General features: G+C 34.0%; 1 protein-coding gene across 3 annotated transcripts; it reads left to right on the forward strand.

Moving 5' to 3' along the window:
* Positions 1–244: 244 nt before the first annotated feature.
* On the forward strand, positions 245–18903 carry LOC105193212. 3 transcript variants are annotated; one of them, XM_039454380.1, is made up of 7 exons: positions 245–431; positions 637–785; positions 1765–2098; positions 2450–2649; positions 3851–3890; positions 4410–4554; positions 18510–18903. In XM_039454380.1, exons 3-7 carry the CDS (start codon positions 1910–1912, stop codon positions 18512–18514), a joined length of 579 nt encoding a protein of 192 aa, XP_039310314.1. In that variant the 5' UTR covers positions 245–431; positions 637–785; positions 1765–1909; the 3' UTR covers positions 18515–18903. The 3 variants fall into 3 exon arrangements, with proteins under 3 accessions (XP_039310314.1, XP_025989126.2, XP_039310313.1); XM_026133341.2 differs by having other exon boundaries at positions 249–431; positions 1765–2125; XM_039454379.1 differs by having other exon boundaries at positions 255–431; positions 1768–2125.
* Positions 18904–22961: the final 4058 nt, after the last annotated feature.

Genomic DNA, 22961 nt, shown 5'->3' on the forward strand with positions numbered 1-22961 from the left:
TTTCTATTGATGCGTTTGCTTTTTTCAGTTGAACCTCTTGAACAGCTCATCTTCTCACTTTTTCCTTCCAACGTGGAGAGAAAACAAACAACTGTGCCTCCAACTTTACTAATTAACTGCCAATATTTATATTAAGAAATTTAAGAAAAATATCGCGGCAAGGAGTTGTGTGATAAATTTCTGCGTATTCGATTTCGAATCGATCGTGTTTCGCGGAACAGTTTTATCCATGATCACGTGATCGTGAACATTCAGCGCCATCTTTCTTTTGGGGTCTCCCGCCGATTCGGCGCATCGTTTCATTTAATTCATTTCGTATCATTTCGTATCGGTTATCTCTTGCGACTTGGACCGGCCTGAACGTGAATCGTGATTTCGCACAGAAGAAATCCGAAAAGGTGTGAAAAGGCGGTGGCCGAAGACGGATTGAGGTACGTATAAGAATACATTCGAGTCGTCTTCCCCACCAAGTGGCTAGCTTTCGAAATCCGTGATATGTTTACATATTTCTTGTACACCAAAAACAGAGTAAAAACAGACCTTTCCGTGACACTCTTCTTTCATGTCGCGCTCTGTTTACGCGGATTCATCAATCATTCCGTCGTTTCTGAATTACGCCCATTATTTTGTGTACAGAAAGAAGTCTACCAGCGTGACTTGTTAGGGGAGAGGGAGAAAAAGAGGAAAAAGAAGAGAGACGACGGAATTATTTCTTTCTTCGAGTTCGACATTGGTCAACCTTTCAGCAGTGAAGTTTCCTGTTATTATTATATCTAACAGTCGCGGTAAGTAATTACATGCCTATCAAGCGAATTCATATTAAAAGAATCCATTTCTGGATTCTGCGGTAATATTTTCAATCTTATTAAATCAAGCGAAATCAATAGCGCGTTTTAATAAAGTTGCCTAACAGCAATGGGAAATAGTAAAACCCAGAGAAAAGTTTCAAGTAAAAAACTTTGACTGAAAGAAATTTGTACGTTGCTATACGGTTAAAAAATTTTTTTGATGTGAAGAAATATTTTGAGTGTTTTTTTTAATGAAAGAAATATATGTGTAAAACCAAATTAAAATAACAATTATTTCTTACATTTTTGTCAGTACTTTCTTTGAATAAAAAAATTATTTTTTTCAAATTAAATAATTTGAACAAATGAATTTATTTGCTTTAAAATAAGGCTAATGACGTCTTGAATTCAAATAAATTTTTATTTTCCTCAAAGATATTTTCACTTCAACTTAAAAAATTCAAGTTAAAGAAATGATTTCATCTATTTGAACATAACTTTTCTATAGGTAAATACTAATTTACATGCCAAATATTAACAAGATGTATTAAATAATAATAATAATAATAATAATATAAATTGATATTTTTTATATTTTTTAAATTATAAAATTTTATATTTACATTTATGTTGTGTATGTAATGAGATTGAGTAAGTTAATGTATTTTTTAAATTAAAGTTTATAAAATTAATTTAGTTATGTTAAATTCAAAGTTATATGAACAAAAAACTAACTAGTTAAAAGTTACGTTAATTTTAATTTTGAAAAACTTTGTTTATATTAATTTAGAAATTCCCAAGTTTCTGATGTTAAAAAAATTCAAATCAATTACAATATAAATCATGAAATAAATTTAGTATTTTATCTGTAATGTTTTATATGAAATAATAAAGAAATATTGTTTTTATATGGAAATATATTTTTTAATAATTTTTTTTTCTTTTTTTTCATAAATTTTTGCAACAAAAACTGCAGCAGATTTCAATCTCTTCGCAACAAAATCCATAGCAACATCAACTGAATATAATACACACATTACTAGTATTGAAGCCAATTCTTCGGAACGTGCTCAGGAAAAAAACGTTTATTGTGCATTAGTCTTCTTCGCCACAATTAGAACATGGCAACCACTCAAGTGAAAGCAACGCTTTCCTTCAAAATTATTCACGACCCATCAAATGCCATAGTTCAACATCAAATTTCAAAAAATATAGCAAAAATGTTAGTGATGTCAGCCAGAAAAGAACTGAGATTAATTACGTTTCACATACCGAATGAGGACTGCACGGTACAGGACCTATTGGATGAGGTACAAGCAGCTTTTGTACAGGACAAGGTATATTTCTACAAAAATTTGTAGAAAAATTGTAATTTACCATGTTGAAAGAGTGAGAATTTCAGATAATTTTGTAAGATATTTTAAAATATTAAAGGAATATCCATATCATCGACGTCAACGCTTCAATTCAAATTTAAAAATTTTCTTACGTAATAAACAATTGTATTACTTAAGAAAATATTAACTGCATAATTGCATTGGATAATTGCAATTTATATGCCATTTTGTTCCTGCTCCAGAGTTATCAATACATAATAATTATACAATAATAATAGAATTTTTGTTACAAATTACATTATATATTATATAAAATATTTTTAGGCGGATATTCCATTTTCTGATGAAACTGAAGTAATACAAACTCACTTCATGGTAGATGATCCTGTATTGGATATAAACTATATAGTGGCTGTAGGGGATTCTGGGATGATTACATCATCCTTTGATGGTAGTGATAGTAATTATAACACTTCTCAGGAAAATGTAAACACTATGAGTACTGATTTATTTGAAAGGACCAAGTAAGATATTTTATTATATTTAAGGACCTGGGTACAATAACAGCATAAGTAGATTTAAGTTATTTTGAAAAAATAAAGTTTTAAATTTGAATAATAATTTGAACAATAAACAGTAAAATAAAATTAAATATTTAAATTTCAATAATCAGGTATTTTAAGGTATTTCAAAAGATTGTGCTTGAATACCTTATACAGTTATATGATATACATGCAAATATATAATAAATTTTCTTAACATACTCTGTTATTGCATAAAATGCAGGAATATTTCTATAAATAGTTTTGACTAATATATGGTCCGCTAAATATAAATGCATTGTGTTGTAAAAAGCAGATTGGGATAACTCCTTAAATTAATTAAAATTATTATGGTTAAGTTTTAATACTTTGGTTCTTCCATTCATTATTACAGATTAAATTTTCAAAATTTTTTTCTTTCTTTTCCTTGTACACGTAAAATATTCATCCATGCCTTTTTTATCATAAGAATCGTACATTTGAATTACTTCCACTTAAACGGTACAGCGTAAAGAAAGAGATTTCTACTGTCTACATGTTACATACGGAAAATTCTAGCAGATATTTTTTTCCTATTTACGCTGTAGCAATTTTATTTTTTTTGCAATAATAATATAGTACACGGCATTGGTTTTTGTAAATTTTTGACTTTCAGGAGCAGCGGACGAAATTATAATAAATTATTACGTTACATGCACTGTAGATTTTCACTGTTGGCAGTCAATTTTGAAACATAGTCATTGATGAAATTTGAATATATTAAAGATACAGAAGATATCACACAATATTTTGGCTATTAGTCGACAGATGGTTCCATGTGTCTCATTCCAGGAAAATCAGTCCGAGAACTTTTCAGGCATACTGTGTAGTAGAAGATTTAAGAAAGTTTTCGAAAATGATGTTTGTGCAATAATAACGTAAATTAACGAACACTGTTATTATATCTAGATCCTTATTTTTTTATTTTAGGACGTTGCACATCAGTTGATTTTCAGCTTGCCTTTACCTAGCGTCCACTTTCTTCCCTTTCTATTACTTTACCATCTTTCAGGCTGTTTTACTGTCAATCAACACTTGCTCTGCGCAAGGAAAAAATAGCGCTAGGTAGAGACAAACTAAAAATCGGCCGAACGCTCTGGTTTAAATTCAATTACAAACAATTCTAAAAAGATAATGTTTTCAGTGCATCAGATGAAAACAGCAACTCTTCTAAAACTCTTGAGGTAAGCTTATAGATTTGTTATTAGGAAATTAGATGAAATGAGGATATTGGCAAAAAAGCATTTTTTCAATTTTCTTTATATTATGAGTACACATGTAATGAATCTTCTTTATATTTTTTAATTTTAAATTCTTAACAAAATTGAAAGATTAATATTCAATTATTAAAACATGTTATCGTTTTGAAACAATCGATTTTGTTTAATATTAATAAAAAAATATTTGATAATGATTTATATAACTTACAATAATGTTACTTTTTTTTATTCATACATGCTAATTTCATTAATAATATATTAATATATCATTGTATTATGTTTAATTGGTATTTGTAAGAATGATACAATAAATATATTATATTAAAAATAACGAAATGGGAGAATAAAATGAAATAAATAGTTAACGGCAACATATAATCTACGTGCAAGTGTGATAATGTCACATTGATGCAATCAATAAGAATTTCCTAACAAAAATTAAGAGGATACACTTATGTTCATCTGATATACTGTATTTTCTAGGATATACTGTATCTTTACGCGGTCTACAAGAAAAACAAGGGAAATGCTACGAAATTGAACAAGACAAAAAAAGACAGTCCTTCCCGCGAGCAGTTCAAAGGAAAGGATACAGCTTCGAAACTAAAACCTATTCAAGAAGAGTCAGGTATGTATAATATAATATTTTGAGCATGACACATGTATGTAATATTAATGATCAGGGTTGGGCAAGATAATATATTTTAACTACATTAAATTAAAGTTTATAACAATAGTTTTTAAATAAGCAAGTAGATCTAAATCAATTTTTGCACAAATATTTATTAAAGTTTTCTTAGTATATGTAAAAATTTTTATCTAATTTTATAATATCTAATAAATTGCGTTTTTTTTTGCAAATTTGATAAGGAGGGATCATTAAGATTAAATTATAATTTTTACATATGAATTAATCAAACTCTCATAAATATTTGTGCAAAAATTTATTTAGATCTACTAACTCGTTTAAAAGTTGTCTTTAAAACTGCAACAATAATCATTTTTATTACAAAAATTATTATGAACCATGAATTTTTCATTGTTTTCTTCGAAGAAATACATTTTTTAATGTTATAATTATTTTTACAGCAAAAATGAATATATTTTGTTGTAGTTTTAACTTTTAACTCGAATGGTAGTTGGAATATCCTTAAAGTTAAAAATTAACTAAGTTAATTGAAAATTTATTAACTTTTTAACTAGTTACTTCCCAACTCTGATAACAGAAATATAATATAAATAACAATGAACATTTAAATAACTTGTTTTAAGTATAAATATGTATATAACAAATCTTGCAAGCAACAATACGTTTTAATTTATTAACGAAGAAACTTGAAGATTACGTACATGCATGAGTGGCGATATGCCATGTGCGACGTAGAATACAGGAAGCATGGATGCAAACATGTTTTTCGCGTAGCGTGAGATATAGCAGGGACGATTTTGTTAGGGAGAAAATGTGAACGTACTTGATTCCCCTATAACTAATGAACATTTTTCATTGTTTTTCGTAATTTTCGTCTCTTGGTCGAGCTTTGTTTTCCCGGTTTCTCGGATTTGTCATTCCCACTTTTAGCGTTCTTTTCGCGCGATATCTTTTTACAGTCGTGGTCACAGATACGAAATGGTCAAATGCGCGACATTACTCACACTAATTAAGCAAGAAAATACTACTAGCCATTAGAGTTGTGTCTGGGGAAAAGAAATATTCATGATGGTATCCGCTGATCAACGAAGAAGATAAAATTCTTACATATCTATATTTTTTAATTTAACAAGTGTATTGTATGTATTTGAAAATATTCTCACCATATCATTCAGATATTTATTAAATACTTTGAAAAGTAAGTTTTATCATTTTCAAGTAAAAAGTCTTACAGAAATCGCAATAATTGGATTGAAATTTTTCGCCTCAAGGAAAATACACTGATTGGATGTAAAAGTGGTTCTTGTGAATCAAGGAAGTTAGTTGAATAAATTGAAGTGAACGAAAGTAAGTTAGCGAGCGAGATTTCACTTTGAAATTTGATTAACTTTCTATTTCTATTAAATTGCCCTTTCCATTCTTTATTGAATTTCGCGAACTTTCTTGGGAACGGGGCACAAAATCAAAATCGATATGATTTTGCAAAACTGCACTTAATTTTCACACTTTTTCGCGCTTCTTTTTGTGCAGCGATCATTATTCGGAATTGACGCGACAGGCAAACGCGGCGGCGAACCTATTGTGATTCCATTGGGTCATCCCGTTAGTCATGATTAAGCAAATTTCATACTCGAGCCATTAATATTACAGTAGGTGACCGCGCGAGGTCCACAAAATTCCCCTGGCTAGTATAGAATGCATGCACTGACCCCCGACAACCGCCACATCGTCGGCGAACTTGCCGAACTTGATTAAATTGCGTTCGACGAGACTTCGACTATTTATGGGTCGAGGGCAAATAATCGAGCGGTCTGAAAATCCTCTGTCAACCTGTCGTCAAGTTTCAAAGGTGTTGCGTTAGAAACATAAAAGAGAGAGAATCATGTATGCGAGAATGCACACATGATATATATTTTATATAATATTACTCTCGTGTGTAATAAATATCCAAATCATATGACATATCTACGAAGGTAAAATACCATGGGGGATCTTAGCACTTTGTCGCACCGGGCCTTTATCTCACCAGGGTGACGTTTGATCCTTTTTTTTCGGGAATATGGCGCACGTGGGGGCGGAAGCTCGTGTCAGCTGCCGTTAGAACGGTAATGAGAGGTGCCATAACGTTAACGGGCGAACGCATACATTCCAGCAATTACGTCGCTCCAACTAATTTCTGTCCCTCGGTAAACTTGAGGAATTTCAGGTGGCGAATATGCGCCCGCGGGGGTTTGCGAGAGGCGGGAGGGGCCCGGGTCGGGGGTTACGGTTGACCATTTCGCTGGTTCCCGCGTTTTCCCGTTCTCACAAGCGGTCCCAGACACCCGCGTACTTGTCGAACACACAGACGAGATGTATACGTACGACGCCAGATACATACGCACAGACTGTAGATTTCTATATAAGGTGGCTCGGAAAACGCACTACAAATCAACAAGACTGCATTTTCGATCAGACATGAATTTTATTTTGAAATTTATATGAAGGTTCAATTACGGAGGTTCATTGCCAAGTCGGGTATCGTCAAATTAGAAGTACTCCAACGCGTCAAATTTAACTCCATCGTTAAATAATTAATGAAATTTTAATTTATTCCAAATTTGGATTAATCAAAATTAATTTGAGCCTTAGTTATAAACCTAGGAAGTTGAAATTAATTTACTTATTGCACGCTTATTTTAGCTTGTGTAAGACCCTGTACACAGAAAAATATTAAATATTAGGAATAAGAAATTAAAATTTTAGTCTTATTCGTATCTATTGTGCGTTACGTGTAATATTCATTAAGAAAACCGATTCTCAAATTTTAATTATTATTTCTAATATCTAATATTTTTCTGTTGTGAGCAGGGCCTAAACGTTTTCGATATAGCGTCCGTCGAGCGATTGTACCAAGGTCTGAATATATTAATTTGTTTCTTCTCGACGCACCCTGTATATTACCATACAGTCACCTTCCCCAAGACACAAACACACGTGGAAATTGCAGACACGTGCGGCTGCAGTGCGCGCCCTTTAGCGTCACGGGGGTGAGAGGATGGAGATAGGTGGGCGGCGGGAGGGTTGTTTGTCGAGAGAATTTTCAGTGCACCCGCTGGCCGGTATTACGGCCCGGATTAATTCCCAACAAAAATATGCGAGATATTTTAGGCGGCCGGACGAGAACATTCGCACGCGAGCGCGCACGCGAGCCGCAAAAAAGGGAACAAGCGCGGATGCGTTTGTCCGACGATGCGCGTCGCGTATTTTGCTTTCGGATCGCGCGAGCCAAATATTCGCCACGATGAATCGTCGGGGACAGCAGAAAACGCGCGTTTTGTTTGCGCCTCGACACCGCAGCTCTGCTAATCGCGTCAATGCGCTCACTCGCAGCCGAGCGACGGACGATTGCGATTAATTAATTCCGGTTCAGAGTTGCACGCTTATGCTCGAGCAAGCAAATCTTCAAAGTGAAAGAACAGTTTGAAGACGAAGGAGCGTCGTTTCCTAATTACAGCTAATTAGAGCTAATTTTCTATCTTTGCAAGAAGATACTGATTGAATATAAGAAAATATATTTTAATTTTTTTTATATATAGTTGTGATTGTAAAATTAAATTAGAAATGTACGGTGCGAATAATCATTTTTTATCTTAAACTGCGATTCAAATTTTATTTTTTAAATGAAAACAGATTAATATAAAACGGAAAAGAACTTTTACATACTACGTCATTTGCAAATTACGTTGCTTAGAATATTAAAATATCGCGTTAAAGATTGGGATTTCGGTAAAATTGTATTTGTAAAACTCAAGATACTTCATGTGTTGGCAAGTACAATTTTTACAGAGATAAGTTAACCGACAAAGGAAATAAACACAACATAAAAAATTGGTAGACAACGCTGCACTGTGTGCCACGATATTTATAAGCTTTATGCAGGAAGTCGCTCAAGTAAACCGCTCGTAACTCGCGACAAGTAATGTGAAAAATATAAGGTAATAGCGATGCAGAGTGGTGTAATGATCTATAAATGCACCGGACTATGTAAATGAACAGACGCAGCGGCGTTGTACCAAACGAGCTTGCAAGCTTTTTTGCTCGGGTTGCTCGCACTCATTCGCTACGCGAGTGTGCGTGTGTACATCGTTTCTCGTGTCGAAAAGATTCCTGAACGAAATTCCTCTCCGCACCGAGAATAGTCGGGTCATTCACAATCCCGGCGATCTATTCGCGTCACCTGTTTTCATTTCGTTCACGAATTATCGCGTTTTGATATAGAGAACGTAATCAATTTATTACGATTCTATTTTCGCTAAACAAATAAATATCACAAACACAAATTGTTCCTACATAGTGTAATTGAAAAATTTTAAGAAGGAAAAAATAAAATAAAATAGTGTGCATTTACTTGTGCAGAAATGTCAGAACTATGTTCCGCTTTATTAAAAATATATTCTATTTAAATCGTACTGATATTAAAATATCAATATCCTGTAAAATTTTAAATTGTGCCACATGCGTTTTAATATAATTTTTAACGTTGGTTTTCATACGTTTGTGTAAAATTACACGCTCGTTGCAAAATAAAGTATCATGTGTGAAGTTTCTTATTAAAGTCACGCACAGAGAAGCATATTAATCGTCTTTACTTTATATTAAGAAAGTTCGCTCCAGTTTAATGCTGTAATTTTATCGCGGATTATGTGGCCTTTGAAAACTATGCAACTTTTTCAATGAAGCTCACAAAGTGACAAATAATGAATATAAATAACCATGCAAGTATTTGCAACAAAAGATATTCCCAAAAAATTAAAGTTTGTAACTATATTCAGTTTTAAAAATCTATTCATGAATTTTCTCTGATACACATTTAATGAATTATTGATATACGTCATCTGTAAACTACAAATTAATTAATTTCATTTTCTTTGATTAAGTATTAATATAAACCTGTGAATTATACGATTTTATATTGACGGTTTAAACAATTGTGATCTTTTATTGTAATTTCGAAAGAGTTAAGTGCCATTTTCTTGTTAAATTAATCACATGTATTTTCATAAATTTCATAATGGCACACAATCGGATGTAAAACTGAAAACTAGATTTGGGATCCGAATAAAATATAAATATTCTTATCATATAAATACTTTCATCATATAAATAATAAACGGATTATATTGCAATTTCTATCGTTTTAGTTTTCAAATATTGGCATTTTAACGATAATCTAACGCTGACAATATTAAACTCTTTATGCGACAACCAACCGCAATTCAACAAAAAATATTCTCGCTATCAATCAATATTCGTGTATACATCGTACCAACTGTACGTGCACAAGTAGGTTAAAGGCTAATAAAATCCACGATAATATCTCATTTTGTAAAATGGAATTTTCTAAAGGGTGAGAGCGAATTTTCAGAGCGCATATTAAGGTTGCAAGCGGGTGGAACGACAAGATAGCTTGCGCTCGCAGTCGCAAATGCGGACGCGCTCGCGCACGCCGCCGGGTATATTTTATGCAGCTCGCAACGCCGGTTTTTCACGCGACGTGAATTAGTCGCGTATCTCACGCAGCCGCTTTTAGCCTCCGCCCGCTGCCGATCGGCGGATTATCAGATCGCGCCCGATAAAAGGGTCCCGCCGCGCTGCGTGTACACGTACATCCGCGGTACATTTGTTCTCTCGCGTAATGGAATTATCGTACATACCGTTGGCACGCGATACTTCGATTATGCCGAATGCGCCCTTTCGCGGCCACCCGCCCACACGTGTAATTCGAGTTTAATCGCCGCTGCTGAATTACTGTGCTGGCTAAAAAAAATTGGTTCTCCGCATCGAGGATCGAAAGTTCATTATTGACTCTGACACAGTCATATGCAGGTGCTACGGTTACTAAGAGGGTTGTGAAAGAACAAAGTTAAAATAGAAGCTTTAACATACGTATGTATGGTCAAACAGCGAGAAAAAATTCTTAAATTTTAATAAATATTTATTCGAATAATACCAATAAAATGTTTACTCTGTAAGAAAAAATGAAACTTAATTAACAGTTCTTATACTAAATAAATATATATTTATATTTAGTAAATATTTTATTAGTACTATTCGAATGAATATTACAATTTAGTAATTTTTTTCCTCGGTGTAGAAGAAAAATTACGGGAAATTTTTAAGAAAGTTAAATAAAACATTGAGTATACAGTACACGAAAGATAAACGAAAGAATACATTTGATAAATATAATTTTACGTTGACTCATTTATTGAAACACAAATTCGAAATTATTATTCATTCGTGTAAAATATTCACAATCCGTAAAACCGTTGTAGTGAGTTTTAATTAATTTGAGACATGGTCGAGTCTTATTCATTAAAAAAAAAAATACGTATCGCCCTGCTTCCAAGTCCGTATCGATATTATTTAGACGTAATTCCGTGATTCAATTAATGAAGGATATTTACGATGAGACCATAATCCTTTGGAGACGATTCCTCTCTGCCGACTTTCAGCTAAACAGCACCGCTATGCAAAGCTCCTAATTAGTCTACCAATCTATACGCTTAACTATATGACTATGCAAATTTGGCTATCCGACCTATTACGCGATTCTATGCATATGCGCCATCGAGAGTACGAAACGGGATTGCATTTAATGTAGGCTGCAATGCCGTTTATGACTAAACGTTCCGTCTTTGTTGATATGTGCAACATTACGTGTCATGTCTTACCTGTGCGCTACTCATAAAAAAATCATTAAAATATTTATTGATATTTATAACTTGGTAAAAATTAAAAACCTCAAGTACAGAATCAACATTTTGTTAACGTTACAGAAGCATTCTAAATGGACTTACTAAACATCTTAGCAGGATTCCGTTTTCAATATATCTCTTTGTCAACCTCAAAGCAAATTATTATTTGCACGTTGAGCACGTCTATTATTGCAAGCCTGACACGTTTAGGATATCGCAATCGATATACGACCTATGTACCTATATATGCAGCGACTCGCAGTATTAAAAAAAAAAGAGAGAAGAATAAAAACCGATGAAGGTACGTAATCAGTCGCGCGGACGTAAACACAGCGGAGACAATAGTAGCAAGGGCTGCCGATATTTGCGATCGCACAGACCCTTCGTAGAATAACTTTCCGGGCGCGCGCGTATCGACGCGAATTCACGCGAGACTTACGCGCCGCGGCAGAAATATGAAAGCGCCCGGCTTTTGTGCGCGCTTTCGGCTTTAAACAGCGCGACGCGGGCAACGGAATGAAACTCGCGTCCGGAACGCGTCGCCCGGTTATTGTCCGCCTGAAACCAAATGCCCGATCGTCGTCATTCCTGAATGAACGGTGAGATCGTTGCGGCCGACACGGTCGTGACAGAGAGTGCGCGCACTGCAGATACGCACCGAAGCTGATTTTTATTACCGTCCGCTTTTGTCATCTCGACATGTCACGATAGCCGGGGTCGGCCGTGGCGAAACACGGCTGTCACTTCGTAAAATGTTAGAAACGTTTTCGCGCGATTGCAGCCGCGAGTTTGGGGCGATGCATTGTATCGCACGCTCGCAAATGTAACCTGATACCGCGCGGACACGCTGAAATGTTTCACATCGACATAAATACCGTGAATAAATGCTTGAACTTTTATTAGAAAATTTCATTATGATATTTTATCACTTGGTAACCATGAAATTTCAAAAACGCGAAATCTAGCCCTTTCATTTGGTGATCATCGTTACAATTTTATGAGATTTCTTCTGTCTTCAATAATATTGATTTTTTTTAATTTGCACTGTTCTAAAAATGAGCTATGTGCAATAACATAGGTATTTTTATAACTTTACGTACATATTTAAAATTAGATAAAATCAATACACTTCCTGTACAGCACAGAATAACAAAAACATTGTAAAATATTGCCACAATGTTTCAGCAATATTGCAGTAACGATAAAATGTCCGCTTCAGAAATATTAATACGTAATGTTACTGCAACGTCATATATCATTTCTAAAGCAGACATTTTACCATTGCTGCAACGTTGCTGACACATTGCAGCAATATTTTGCAATACTTTTTCTACGCTGCGCAGTAGAGGTTTCTATCTCAATCTACTTTCGTATTTTTGCCGATTCTTTCAATTTTTACATTTTACATTTTTGCACTGTCAATTTTTAACATCTTTGACAAAAATGTCACAAAAATTTTCTGGCCCGTTGCAGTAATAAGAGACACGCAAGTGAAGATGTAGCGCATATAACCGAAGTGACGCCCCGTGCTTTAAATACAACGAGGCCCCATAACTTACGGCGCATTCTGCCGGTAATGCACCGTGTCGTTGTGCACGAGTGGTTGTCTCAGCTGGCAACGAACACACTACCGCAAGCCGCATAAGCGGAAAGAGTCCTATGTCGAAATATTTGGACCGGACTTACCGCCGCGCACACAATGCCATTGATTAATGAGCGACATTAAGCGCGACGCGCGCTGCCCGCTAAGAATTTAATATGGACTGTCAGTGCCCTGCTGTCTCGATATGCATTACTTGCATATTAAGTTCGTCTAGGGGTTGGCGCGCATCTCGAGACGAACGACTCCGCGAAGAGAATTTATGTCTCGCCGTCGAAATCCACGTTCGATCGATCGTTCGACAACGTGGCTTCCTCTTGGCAAATGTCTTTCCTTTACGACAGCGAAAATCCAACATACGTCTCTCGTATATCGTGTGCTTCTGTCAGATTGTCGATTTATATATTATATTAAATTTTATGAAGTTGTTATAATTATTATTATTAATGTTGTTACGTGAACACATAATGCGAGAAGCATGAAACTTCGTTATTAAAAACACCATTTCCAGCTACATTTATTGGATTAAAGGTTAATTTTTTAGAATATTTTGTGTGCATATAATAATACATGTTTGGTTGAATTCTAAATGCAATTTACACTCGTTGAAATAGTAAATATGTAGCAAACAAGATATGCTAAACTTTAAATAATGACGGATATTTAAAGCCATAGTTTGCTCATTATAAAAAAAAAAAAAAAACTGCGAAACGTAGAGCGAAGAGTTGATGCTCGCGAAGTGTCCTTCGATTTTGTGTCGAGGTAAAATTGATTAGTGTAATTATTTAAGCTCATCTTTTAGGGTCGTGCCTTCGATGCTCGAAGCACGAAAATCGCATTCTTGGGGGCGGTTTTTCGTCGGTCCACTGAACGCGAAGACTTTTAAGCTCGGCTTTCCTGCCGCCGTGAATAATGGCCCGTCATCGCTCACCATTGTGCCCGGCAACGGATGGCCGCGTGTCTTATTCCGGTTCGAGTTAGACAATGTGACTTTCTTTTTGCGATTATTCATATCGACACGTACACATATATTGGCACTGTGTGAACAATACTCATTCCTCGCGGTAATAATTTAGACGCTGGCTAGAGATATGTTTTAGTGAATGGAACAATGAAAATAGAATGATTATGCAAACATTTATGTGTGCATGTTATGTTTTGATTATTCTCTAAATTATTTTGCTGCAACGGTATATAATTAATTAAATTATTAGCTCCGTTCATGAAACTTTTATTGATATCATTACTCGGATAATCTATTTGAAATTGAGATTCTTGGTAATTTAGAATTATTTTAAGCTCAGGCATTTTGTATAATAAAATTAAAACAAAATTGCCTTCTTACATTTACATCGTACAATGTGTATAATGTAGAATTGATAAAATTATCAATATAATAATAATTATTATTATTGTTTAAAGTTAGTATTTAAAATTAATAATTAAATTTATTTAATTATTACATCTACGATTATTAAATTTTTACCTCTAATTTTTTTTCTACATGAGTGCATATGCAAATGTGTTTACGATTGTACCGATCTACCGGTAAACTTCAGACGTCATTGGAAAGGTGGCGGTATATACACGTTTTAGGCCTCTTTCATTCAATTCAACGATAGAATACAATTGGATTCATTTATCACAGCAAAAAAATATAATTAATGATTTTGAATATTTTGAATATTTTTGATACTTCTGAATTAAAAAAAATAGTGTCATTGTTTTACAATTATGCCATTACAATATTCATTTTATTGAGATAGAGGATACATTCTTGAACCAATAAAATTTTATTGTGTAGTATGAAAAATGGATGCGAATCATCTATCAAAAATGTCTCGGCGCAAGGAAAATATCGCGTCTAGAGCATCTAAAGATATCATACCAAGAAGATTCGTGAGAACAGTCAGCTGCCGCGATAAGAGTGAACGAATTTTTTCATTAAAATTAGCTTTTAATTAATTTGCGGATTCTCTCATCTCGATATTGAACGATAAAAATTTCACTGAAAGTGGACATCGTATGATCACTTTAGTAATATAACGTTGGAATTTTTTATGCTAGAATTTTTCAAATTATTTTTCTTTATTTAATAAAAACAGAATAAATTTATTTAAACACGAGAAATCCTCTAGGAATTAATTACATTTTGTAACTACTTTCTCTTTACTACTAATACTACTTTATAATAGAATACTGATATGTTATAAAAACATGATTGTTTCATTAATCTTAATGCAATAAAATTTGAAAATTAATGATAAGTAAAACAAACTGTCTTCTTCTTTTTGGATAATGATAGGTTGAAGGCGTTAATAGTAATCGATAGAAGAATTTTTTATCTCGTCGGTATAATTGCGGATATACGTAGTCCGGTTGTTTGAGAAGGTAGAAAAGCGAGGGTAGGTGCGCTCATGACACGCCAACTGACCATTATGCAGATTTTCAACGATTAGATATATCAGACATTTTGCCGACGCACCAAATGTAATGTGCCTTTGTGAAGGGAACGAAGGGAACGACGAGAGACGGGATTCTCCCGTCTTGTCCACCTTTCATCCCGCCTTAATTCGTTATCTTGACTAACGACCTCTTTCCCGTTCCCTCCCCACTTGGAGGAGCGGAGAAGAGAAAGGGGAGTAAAACGGAAGGCGGACAGAAAACGGATTTTCCAGCGTTGCTAAGGAAAGACGAACCGTCGCGCGTGTTGAATAAGTTCGCCGGATTTCTAAGGGTCAAAGGAGAGCTGCTTAAGAGCCTGCTCAGGGTGACTGTGTACATACGCGGGACGATGTTCCGTGAACGCGTTGATGAGAATTTTTTTCCTCTCGATCCTTCACGGTCCGGTCTGAAACGGTTTCGGCAAGGGGGTGAAAAAATAAAGAACATCGAGTGAATTCTATTGTCATTCTCTTTTGTTGATATCTCTGACTTGTGAGAAAAGCTATTAGAAGCAGACGCTTAGTTGTTAAATATTTTATGAATATTATGTTCTGTCAGATTTTTTTAAAATTAATATACCTAAATTAATATTACTATCAAAAACGCTATTTTTTGAGAGAATTATCAATAAAAAAAAAAAAGAAATCTAAATGCAATTTTATACAATTGTAAAATAAATAAGAAACATTTTCTAATAAACTAACTGAACATTATTTAAAACATTAGTTGCAAAAATGTGAAATAAATTATTATTATAAACTTTATTTTATATTGACGCAGTCATTATATAATATTATTTAAAATAAGCATCCTGTCATCATTTAAAATACACATTATGCATTTACCGCATAAAATCGTAATATGTTGAATAATACATAATTTTAATATAACAAATTTTTATATATTATCTTTTAACTCCCATAAATGTGAAACGTAATGAAGGATTAAGGCAGCAACTCATGACGAAATTTACGGTGAATTTGCAATGAACAAGAAGGACGCAAAGCGTATTTCGCGCACATCGAGCGGAAATGAATTCCGCGAGGTCAGCGCGCGGTCTTTTCCGCGTGTTCTCTTCGTATGGCTACCAATTACCGGAACCGCGACAAGAGCAGACACGTGCGTTTCATCAGGGCAACTCATCCGCCGCCCACGCACGTCTTCTCCCGGGCGGGGCGTTGCGAATCGCGATGAAATCGGAAGACATCGCGCGGACATTCGCGCGGATTGAACCGTCGCGTCGCAATTAAGCGGGTTCGCAGTTCGCTACGTTCAGGAAAAGAATTCGTTTCGAGATGTAATATAATTTATATTATACTGAGAGAAAATGTTAATAAATATTTGAATAATTGCAATGAAACATTTACTAAATGTAGATAAATATTTAGTACAAGAATCACTAATATAATTTAGTTATTATTTTTCTATTGAATAAATATTTATGTATCGTAAATAAACATTTTATTGCAAGTATTCAAAACAAATATTTATTAAAATTTAATTGACTGAAGACAAACTTTTGTTCACGATAATAGTTTTTGTTATTAAGATAGTAGTATAGAGAAATAAGATAAAAAACATTAATCAAATAGGAAGTTTCATGAGATATTTCTTGCATAGGAATTTACTAATAATGCTAATAATTCTATATGCTCAGGAGATATTAAATATTTAAATCAACATAAACAATTAAAACAGGCTAGTGAGAGTCAGCGCGGGTTTAAGAGCGCAAAACACAATCAGTGTTCAAACAATTATTTATTCATAATGAATCACAAAAATAACTTTTGTGATTCATTATGAATAAATAATTGTTTGAACACTGATTGTGTTTTGCGTTCTTAAACCCGCGCTGACTCTCACTAGCCTGTTTTAGTTGTTTATGTTGTGTTAAATCTTTAGAGTCTTCTAATACTTTGTTTAAATATTTAAATGTTTGAATACTTATTAAGCGACGTTCTTAAAATTTTACGCCGGTCGAAAACATTTATCATCTTGCACCTGACGATACCGCGGAACTGATCGTATTACGAGCGCTGTAATTAATGGCGATATAATTAATTCAGCAGGCATATTAACGTATCGGAAAGAAGATTCGCGTAATCCGATCCATTATGGTGTGCGGTGACTCGAGATTTCCGCGCGCGGAGATGCTGACTTTTTTATTAGATTATAACCCTTCAGCACAGTGATGTAAGTTATGCCTAATATTAGCATATTTTGGCATATTTATGTATACATACATACTTTATATATCGATTACATCACACCAGCAGAAAGAGAACTTAAAGGAATGAATCCGATGGATGGGACAAAAGACAAGTTTTCGTACGTTGCAAAGTCTCATTTATCGATTTTACTTGACTGTGACGTCAAGTAAATGACGTGAATAAAATACACACTTTTTATGATTAACCGCTTGATATTTTTGCGCATATATTACGCTTATATCCTACGGCATTTCGATTGCAATTGATGAATGCTGGGTGTTTGGAGAATATTGTATTATAAATCACTGGGACATTTACGATTTGCATCGTCGATATCGAACTTTTTAAAATTGTAATATGATATTTTATTTATATAAAACAAAAAAATCTCTGAAACTTCTACGAGTAATAAATTAAATAATAAACGATATCTTACAGTTCCTCCGTCGTTATTCGATGCTTTTCGGGATTTTTTCTTCCAAATTTTTTTATTGCACTCATTCTCGCAAAAATATGAGAATTACGATTACGCGTATTAATTACTAAAGTGCGATAATTACATGACATTTTAAACTGCATTTCCGATGTACGCGCTTTTTGCTGCATAATAGTGGAAAAAGAACATGAAAGAGTACGATCATGTAGCACACGCAATACATCGTAATTGATTATAATGGACGAACCTAATTAAAGAAATAATTATCGCCCGTAAATATCGTTAAATAATAATTTGGGTTTTCTATTTTCTATGTATCTAATTCTTACTCAATTTCAAGCGATAAAATTATATAAAATATTAATTGTAATAAATAGTCACAGTTTTGGTACTTTTACGAATCGTTAATTATGGAATCGTTATTTATATGAAATTAATCAATAATTAATTATTATTAATTATTTTGAATGTTATTATAATTTGAATGTATTTATGTTTTACAGATTAACAAGGCTTCCTTCGCTGCACATCGCTCTGATAAATCAAACAATATTTTTTTCTAATTTAAAAGATAATGGATCTATGAAAATTTCGAATGTATTACAATAAGAATTACAGTATGAGAATATATTACAGGTAACTGTATAAATCGTGAGATATCTGTCATAGATTCATTGTCTTAAAAAAATGGGCTAAAATGAATGAAGAATAAAATATGATACATTTTGCATTTTTGTGGGATGTCACAAAATTATGAAGAAGTATATATTCTTTAATTTTCATGTAAATGATAAGGAAATTTTCAGTACGTATCAGATGACTGACATTTATGTTTCCCAAAATATTATATGTACATCTCACGAGATAATATAATAAAAAAAATTTGACTTTGTTCAATCGGACTTTGATATCGGAATCTAACAATTTCGCGGGCGGGATGTCGTAAATCCTCGTCGTTTTGTAATTGCGACAGAGGGGCGTTTTGCCGGGCGAGTAATTAAAATCGTATTTCAATATTCTGCCAGCGAGAGAGTATCCCCGCCGATTATTCCGATTACAAGGCGCCGCGCGCCGTGAGAACATCGGATTCCAGGTGTCGGAGTTCCCGTGTGTGCGCATATTATTATTTCGATAATAATACTAATTAAGGCGCCTCCAGCCGCTCGTAATAACACTTTGCACGTAATGTGCGCTCCTAATCCGTAGCGGCATATGGTCCAACATGCGAGATATCTCGTGCGCGCGGCGAGAGTGCAGTCATCGCCACGTTCTTCTTCTCGCTCTCTCGCGCATTAAATTCACCATTAAAACGTGTGTCCGCCGTTTACCATGGATGTACGGGATCGCAGTACGGGATTACGCTACCGATCAGTTGTAGGACGGAACGAAGGAAGAAGTTGATTTACGAGCACTCACGTGAACATTATTTTCTATGCTGAGCACACGCGTTTCATTTCGCTTTTGTCTCATCTCTTTTATTTAGAAAAGAATTTTTATATTTATTCAAAAAAGGAAAGATATGTATCGTTATAAGTTGCATTTACACAACTATAAGTACTTCGGGATTTTTTCTTTCGGAAAAGAATAGAAATTAATAATTAGAAATTTTGGTTTCTTTGGTATTACGCGCATATTATTATCAAATATTTTGGGCGAGAATAAAATGTGGATGGTCCTACTCGTAATTTGAAAATGTCGAAATTTAAATTTAATATAAGCGTTTTGTTAAAGAGGATTCTGTTGCGAATTACTTTTTTTTTTTCTTCATCATTGTTAATGGTACGACTATTACTGTATTATCGAGGTCTGTCAATTAAAAATCCGATGCTCTTAATGTCGGTTTTCCTGAACCGTCGTCGTCGACGTATCTCACCGCTCGCATCTCCCTCGTTAGCTGTGCGAGCGGAAAGTTGTTAAGTTATTCGTTATCCTAATTATGCACATAATAAATTACATGCAAGAACGGCCGTCACACTCGAATACGCCACGTGGATTGCTTGGTTACGTGTATATGTCGGCCCATCCATCGACCGTTGTGATGCACGTAGAGTAGGTCGCAATGCACGTGTTGCAGACGTATGCGCTCGCGCACGCATGACACTCTTGGGCTAAGAATTCTGAGAAGCGCGATATCGAGTGAAATCGTCGACGTGCACTTTCGTACGCGAGCTTCCGCTGCATTCTTTTGCATCGGTTAATTAGATACTGTATCTTTACGGTAATTAAATCACTTTTTACTCGATTAATTAACAGTCAGTCCGCTTTGCCGCGGAGAGGACGAGTTACGAGGTGAAGAGAAAACGCGAACTTCTCGTTATAACTCTCCTCGTTACAAGTATGCTTCTCGTTCGTCTATTGTTAATGCAGTTGAAATAAATTTATAATTCGAGATATAAAAATACGCAATTATTCATATATTTTATTGTCGCCTTTGGAAGTTAAGAACACATAATATCTTAAACGAAGATAATATATTGGGCTAAAAATTTTATTTGCTATGAACCTATATAACTTTGATAATTATTAAGAAAATTTTATAAAAAATTAAAATATACTGAGATTATTCTACCTGAAACTGGTTTTCATTGTCAAAAAATATTTATATCAAAAGATTTATTTCCATTTCTAGTTGAAACTTTATTAAAACGCAAATTTATTGCATCGACTATCTTAATACTGAAAACAACTCACTTTGAATAATAACTTGCTTTGATATTTTGAATGACCGTAATCGTAAGATTCAGAGAGTATCATCAGTACTAATGAATATACGTGACTTTTAACGAAAACGGTGATGGTTCTTCAAAACAATCAAAACATTCAAGTTACAAAATACTTGTGAGCGACTTTAACGTCTCACGCATACGCGAAATGAATAAATTAACAGAAGATCGGGCAATCGTTATCGCTCGCGGGCTCACTTTGCTTATTATTACTGTTTAATTTTATCATGACCCGTAAAAACGTTTCATAATACCGTAAACATCCAAACTTCATATATATCACTTGACAGTGCAAAGTAACGGCAGTCTTGATAGATATTTCTCAAAATTATGTACTTATGTAAAGTGTTTATGTCCAATTTCTAGTGAGTTTAATAAATTGCTTAAATAAAAAGAGTTGTATATAAAATAAAAGGAACATATCTCAATGGTAATATATAGATAATGATTTCGGGTGTGTGAAATATACCTGAACTTATTTTATAATGTGTTTTATGCTGTAGAGAAATGATGCGTGCAAGGAATAGAATGTATGAATTTGTACGTTTGTCATAAAGCTATTGTGAAAATATTTAATGGAATTCTGCGAACGCCATAGTGCATAGGTTAATACCTCTAATATATCCACGATATTATCTATATCGCCTCAAACGCTCGGCGGTGTCCCACGTGCGTGACATACTCGCCTTAATTGATGCGAGATAAGCCGGAAATGTACGATAGACGTATAACCAGTCTGTCCCAGGGTTGGATTGTGGCCAAATTCGAGTATTTTGGTGGAAAATGCTTAACGCTCCGTGCACCGACGATCGTGCCGTTGTGCGGCACATCGCAACTTTACTAGTTAATGGTTTTCAGGACCGGGTACAAATGTGTCGTACCGGGACATTAGAAGTGTTGCTAACAAGGTCGGTCGACAGCGAAGTAAGCAAATAAACCCCTTTAGAATTAAGCTGACTGTGAAGTTCTTAGGTCATGACGTTCGCGCCGCAATCTGCATTTTTAAATGATTTGACAAGCAGGTACATGCTCGAGCTGTCTCAGCGTTTGCGATTAAAACGCTAATTGTGTAGTAGCTGTATCAACATCAACTAGGGCGGGAACTTCGATCCTTCTCAATCTCTAATTGGAACTGTCGTGTACAACACGTTTCACGGGGCGTTTTGAATTTATTTAATAATCGAATGTTATTGTTTGGAGTTTCTCCAGCGCGACGATCAAAAATAAAACTAACCACAATCATTAATAATATAAACATACAAAAGACTTATATATTTATAACGTACGCAATGATTAGTCTCTGTTTATCCCTGTTGTAAGACATGCAAATACAAGAAAATTATAAAATTAAGAAAGAAACGCAATCAAGTGTCTTTTAATTTTAATTAGCTTTGGCATGTTAAAATACAGACAAAAATAAGAAACATGCATTTTTTTATAAATGCTTTTTCATAGGTCAAGAGAGTAAAGCATTTCTTTGAAAAAATCGATTATTTACTTTCTATACCATCAAACTATAAAAACTGAAAAGATTTTTTAAATAAAAGTTGAATGGTCTCGAGAGAATTTTATGAAGTACTTTATATCATTCAACTTAAAAAAAATTTTTTTTCTTAATATTGACTTTATTTCGCTTTAAAAGAAAATAACCAAATTTTTCAAAGAAATATTCTATTTTCTCCATATATACGAAAAAACACTCTTAAAAGATATGTCTCTTATATTTGTTTGTATTTTAACATAAGTACTCAAAAGTTTATTAAATCAGAGATCAATTGTATTCTCTAGTAAGTGATACAAGGGCATACTATAGAACATTTCACTGTCGTAAAAATATAGCGTTATTTTGTAATGAGAAAAGATATCAGATGTTTAAGCACCCACGTAGTCTGTCGTTTCATTAGTACACAAAGTCGTGCCGAGGAAGTTGTTGTCTCTCAAAATATCACAGCGCATGCGGGGGTTTGTTACTTATGTAAGTATATGCGCGTCATGAATAATGCTCGTAATCCAGAGCACTAGTTTTGTTCGCGCACAAAAAAAAACTAATAATACAACAACAGAAAGATTAACTATGCAGAGCGTTATGAAACCGTTCTAACATAATATTTCTTCGGCGACTCTCTGTTTCTAACAAAAAAAAAAAAGAAAAAAAATGCAGGATAATATCGTGTGCTGTTACTGTGCAGTTAGGAATTAAAGAATTTAACAAATTAAAAAATTTTTTACATA

The sequence above is a fragment of the Solenopsis invicta genome, chromosome 10 (assembly GCF_016802725.1).
Source record: "Solenopsis invicta isolate M01_SB chromosome 10, UNIL_Sinv_3.0, whole genome shotgun sequence".
NCBI classification, from domain to species: Eukaryota; Metazoa; Arthropoda; class Insecta; order Hymenoptera; family Formicidae; genus Solenopsis; species Solenopsis invicta.